Source organism: Octopus bimaculoides, chromosome 15 (genome assembly GCF_001194135.2).
Source record: "Octopus bimaculoides isolate UCB-OBI-ISO-001 chromosome 15, ASM119413v2, whole genome shotgun sequence".
NCBI lineage: Eukaryota > Metazoa > Mollusca > Cephalopoda > Octopoda > Octopodidae > Octopus > Octopus bimaculoides.
In genome coordinates, this window is record NC_068995.1 from 36,194,523 (window position 1) to 36,200,336 (window position 5,814).

Sequence of the window (5,814 nt, forward strand, 5' to 3'; positions counted from 1 at the left end):
GTGCCATTGACGGTTTCACTTTCGCTTGCCCCAATAGGTCTTCGCAAGCCATCTATCACAATTTATTTTAAGCTTATGTTGATTCCTCTGTGGTGGTGTTTTGCATTTATAATAAAATAAACATATACAAATTATAAAAATAATTTTAAAAATATATACAGTACAGTACTGTTTCTACTTTGCAGATTTTCACCTATCATGGGGGTGTTTGGAACATAGCACCTGCGATAGTCAAGGGATTACTATATTTACTAATTCCTTTAAACATCACTGAAATGCTAAATATGTTTTTAGCCTTTAGGTGTGGCTGTATGGTAAGAAACTTGCTTCCCAACCTCATGGTTCCATGTTCAGTCCCACTGCATAGCACCTTGGGCAAATGTCTTCTACTACAGCCTCAGACCAACCAAAGCCTTGTGAGTGGATTTGGTAGACAGAAACTGAAAGAAGACTGTCATATATAGATATATAAATAGATATGACACACTTCTCTTAGTTACTGCCTACCAAATCCACTCACAAGGCAGGATTGCACCTAAGGACTTATGCACTTGTTTCTACAACATCGGAAACTTGAACTATGTACTTTAATTTGCCTTGCCTTAACGTTTGTTGTCCTCTTGAACAATTATATATAGATAGATATGTATATATCTATGAGTTTGTGTCTGTTTGTCCCCTTATCACTGCTTGACAACTGGTGTTGGTCTGTTTATGTCCCCATAAAAGGGATTAATAGAATAAGTACTAGGCTTAAGAAAATAAGTCCTGGGATTGATTTGTTCAACTAAAAAGGCCTCCAAGGTAGTGCCCCAGCATGGTCACAGGCAAAAAAAAATTTTTTAAATACTAAAACATGCTCCAAAGAAAACTGAAAATAGTTTATTTATTTTTGATCAGTATTTTTTGTTAAAAAAAAAAAAAAAAAATTAAATGAACTAAAATATTTTACACAATAATCAGGCAGAAAATCGTTCAATCAATACCAAGAACTGTATTAGAAATCGTTGTCACTGTCATCATCTTCTTCAATCATTTTGTGTCGTAACACAGCACTGCTAGGTGCTGTTTTCGATTTGACTGCTATTTCAATATCTTCATCATCATCAAGATCACCCTCATTGTTATCAAGATCTATATCTGAGTCACTGCCAGATTCCTGTTGCGAAAATAAATAAAATTTAGAATTTCATATATATATATATATATGCGAGGGGATGCTGAAAAGTTTCTGGTTTGGGGTAAAAGAAAATATTAGAGGATCAGTCAATTATGATTTTATTCAACATATTCCCCTCCCAGATTCACACACTTATTGTAGCAGTCCTTCAGTTTTTCTAATCCATGTGAAAGAACTTTGAAGGTTGGGCCTCCAACCAAGCCTTTTGCAATACCCTTATAGCCAGGAACTTTTCAATAGTCCCTCATGTGTGTGTATGTATATATATATATATGGGAGACTTTACGAAAAAAAACAACAACAGACGAGGACAGGTGGTGTAAACAACAAAAGGATGTATTAGTTTAACGCTCGGTAATAGAGAAAGTAACGTTTCGAGCTACGCTCTTCACCAGAAAGAATACGGAGAAAAACACGGGAGAAAAAAAATTGAATGTTTTGGTCAGTGATCTACCAAACTTCATCACAATGGTGATAGAATTGGTTTAACTGAGGTACAGTGGGGTTTTTTATGTCATAAGACCAGGCCTGAGCTAATAACATGTTCATTAATTACACAGCATTGTAACTTTTCTTTACAGTTGAGAGCTGTAGTGCAAAACACCTTTTTCTGTCCCTCAATACTACTCACTTCCTCAGTTGAGGAATCTTGTCTAGCAAGTTACTTAGTAACCTAACTGGCTCCGATACCATGTAAAAAGCACCAAGTATACTCTGTTTAGTGGTTGGCATTAGGAAGGGCATCCAGCCAAAGAAACCATAAAAAAGCAGACAGCAGAGATTGGTACAGTCCTCTGGCTTGCCAGTTCCTGTCAGAACATCCAATGCATGCCAGCATGGAAAACGAATAATAAATGATGAGCTGTACCGATTTCTGGAACGTATTTAGATCTATTAAGCCAGCAAGTGTTATGGTTTTTTGAGAATAGATATTGTACAATAGTGATGTTACAACACAAACTGCTGTATAATACACTCTGAATCAAGCCAGCTGCATCTCCCAACAACCTACTAGAAAACATGGTTGTCCCTCAAAGCATAACACAAGTTATATTTATTTTTTTGAATGAAATGAATCTAACTTTTTCAGTTGTAAGATAGGAAAGATTTTACTCAAAATTTCTAGAGTTAACAGTTAACAAGTAAATCAAGCAAACAAGATTTCCATCAACAACAACTTTTCTATATTTTTTTAAATTATGGTATATACCAATGCTAGGTTTGATAGTTATTTAAATTCAGAACATTTCAAGAATTGCTATCATCATCATTTTTTTTTTCATCAGCTCTTTCATGCTGACATGGCTTGGACAATACTATTTGAAACAACTTTCTGGCCTAATGCCTTTCAAGACACCAACCACTTTTAGTTGACTTACAACACACAGATATGGTGTACTCATTTCTATAATACACACAAAGAGCAAGTATTTTATACTTGCCTTTGCCTTATTCCAATTCCTTGTGACAAAAAGTTGTAAAAATACAGTAAATATGAATTGTATCTTTTGTATATTTTACAATCCACAGACTCGAGATTGTACTCTAATCATCAGAAGTAATTCTCCTTAACTAAGCACTAAGAATTTGTATTTGGATGCAGAGGATAAGAAGGTGTGAGATTAATGCCTTTGTCTTGAGGCCAATAGCAGTGTCAATGCTACTGTCCAATACTTTGTAGCAACGACGTGTGCATGCGTAGTCTCACGCATGCGTAGAATTAAACAACCAAGCGTTCCCGCTCAATTCATTCTCTTTCTCGCTGGCCAGCGATTGAGCATGGACGTATTTAAGCTGTCTCTCTACATCTTTCGGACTTACACTCGACAGCTCGCTCACAACTACAGAACAACGTCCCAACAACTATGCTCATACACACAGAAGCTGTAACAACAAGAACTAATGATGTATATATTTACCACCTAAATAAAGTGTTGTTTAAGTTGATAGTCTGGAGTTCAGCGTTCCGTTATATTCTATAATTTTATAGTAGGAAAGTCAGGTATACAATCTAAAGATGTATAACCCACTTTCTACTAAAACTTAATGCCATTAAAACAAGGATAAACCCCAGCATATTTTGTGTTTTAGAAAAAGACAGTTAAATTTGTTTAGAAAATATTTCAAGTTTTCCAATCAGCTGTAAGGACAAGAAAAGGGAATATCTTTGAATGTTTCTGTTTTACTTACATCTTCTGAATCATCAATAAACATTGAACCTTGCACATGAGCTTTTCTCTCACTATGTGTCAAGCTGGCTCCTACAGCAAAAGAAATAACGGAAATCATAAGAATTTGAAACACATTTTTATATGTAGGAAGTAGAGTATGGTGCCTTGCTGAACAATAATCTGAAAGTAAAATAGAGAGCCATGCACAATTGTCTGAAAGTAGAGTATGGTGCCTTGCTTAACAACAGAATCTTTCATTTTCTAGAATTTACCTTCAGGCCTTGTTCTGCTGTGGACAGGTCGAATTGGACGTTGAACCTGACTATCATCTAATTCAGAACCACTGTCTAAGACATCTGTAAAACAAAAAAAAAGAAACAAACCATAAAGAGTTTAGGGTTCTAGAGTTTTTCATAATTACAAAGGGATTCTCTCACTTCACATAAAACTTGTAAATTCAAATGTGCAGTGCAAAGAAATAGTTATTAATGTTAGGATGAGCTAAATATAATCCACTGGATATTGATACTTGGCACCAGATCAGCCCTGATCAAGCAAATTTATGATCAAATGCATTCCAGCCCCATGACCATACCATTATTGTTATATAATATACAGAAGTTGGATAAAATAATGGAAACACCTTAAAATTTCAAACAAATTTATTTTAATATGGGGTAGGACTGCCTTTGACAGCAATTACAGCTTGAATTCTACAAGGTATGGACTTGTACAAAGTTTGAATTGTTTCCAAAGGAATTTTTGTCCATTCTTCAGCTAAAACAGTCTCCAGTTCTTGTAGTGATGATGATGGAGGATATCAACTCCTTACTTGTTTTTCTAAAATGCACCATAAATGTTCAATAATATTGAGATCTGGGGACTGTGGTGGCCAGATAAGATGTTCAACTTCACTAGAATGTTCCATAGATATGACAGACTTCTTTTAGTTTCTGTCTACCAAATCCACTTACAAGGCAGTAACAACTTTAGCTGAATGAATTGGTGCATTATCATCCTGAAAGATTGCATTTCCCTCTGGGAACAGTTCCGCAACCATAGGATGAATTTGATCAACTAAAATGCTTAAATAGTCTTGGCTATTAATTCTGCCATGAAGGGAAATCATTGGGCCATCAGATTTCCAAGATATACCCCCCGCCCCGATCATCACAGATCCTCCTCCATGTTTAACAGTTGGAAGAAGGCAGTCTGGATCAAATGCTTCTTTTGGCTCTCTCCACATATATACTCAGCCGGTGTTTGGAAATAAGGTAAAGGATGACACGTCTGACAAAATAACATTCTTCCACTGCTCTAGGGACCAATTCTGTAGGTTTTTACTCCACTCTAAATGCTTTGCAACGTTTGTTTTTGAAAGTAGTGGTTTACTGATTACAGCCCACCCATGAATTACTACAAGGTCACCCACTCAATGATTCTGCCCAATGAACAATTCAAGCCTCGGATTAATACTAGAATTCAAAACCAAATCTAGGTGCCAATACCATTATATGCCATTAAATCAGAAAAGACACGCATATAAGTTGGAAATTCTAATATGAAAGAAATCATAAACAAAGACACTAACCTGAGGTTTGGCTGAAATCATCATCTTCATCATCTTCATCAAAAATATTCTTGGGGTCTCTTTCAACTTGGCGTAATGCCTCAGCTGTCGATTTCAGAGCATATTGATTTTCCTAGAGAATCAATAACATAAAATCTGTTATATCACAGATGTAACATCTGGTAAATCAAATATCAATATAGTACACAAGTATGTGCTGTTTGCAAACAACCTAACAAGTCTACTGATAGAACAAATGTCATATTTCCTGGCAGCATACAAGTTGAATTTTCCAAACCAAAAATTCCATGTAAAATGCTTCAGGATTTGGAAAGCAACTGATGATGTTTGAATGTTTACACAACATGTTTACCAATATATATTCTATATTGACTTGTATACCAAACAATACAGTATCACACCAACAATGAAATATACAAACTTTCACTTTATCTTGTTCCATTTTACTGTATTCTTCAAGTTGTTGTTCAAGGTATGTGAGATTGCGGAACTTGATAATGTAAGCTTCATATAGTTTCTCTAATTCTTGTTCCAGTCTTTCGTATTCATCCATATAAGCAGGCCTTAAAATAAAAATGAGATTCTCTGTAAGAATTATATTGATGCAAAAAAGATATTTCTAAATCATCATCATGTGGTCTAGTGGCTAGGATTCCTGACTTTCACCCAGGCGGCCCGGGTTCAATTCCCAGCATGAGAACTAGTTTTTTATAGGCATAGGAGTGGTTGTGTGGTAAGTAGCCTGCTTACCAACCACATGGTTCCGGGTTCAGTTCCACTGCCTGGCACCTTGGGCAAGTGTCTTCTACTATAGCCTTGAGCCGACCAAAGCCTTGTGAGTAGATTTGGTAGACAGAAACTGAAAGAAGCTC

General features: G+C 35.8%; 1 protein-coding gene across 1 annotated transcript in view; it reads right to left on the reverse strand.

Moving 5' to 3' along the window:
* Positions 1-867: 867 nt before the first annotated feature.
* The window catches only part of LOC106879585 (clusterin-associated protein 1), an 18,092-nt gene continuing 13,145 nt past the window's right edge, over positions 868-5,814 (reverse strand). The window contains exons 8-12 of the mRNA XM_014929220.2: positions 5,364-5,505; positions 4,943-5,054; positions 3,624-3,707; positions 3,371-3,441; positions 868-1,159 (exon numbers count right to left, since the gene is read on the reverse strand). Of these exons, the coding sequence (XP_014784706.1) occupies positions 998-1,159; positions 3,371-3,441; positions 3,624-3,707; positions 4,943-5,054; positions 5,364-5,505 (571 nt within the window). The 3' untranslated portion in view covers positions 868-997. The remainder of the gene's footprint in view (positions 1,160-3,370; positions 3,442-3,623; positions 3,708-4,942; positions 5,055-5,363; positions 5,506-5,814) is intronic.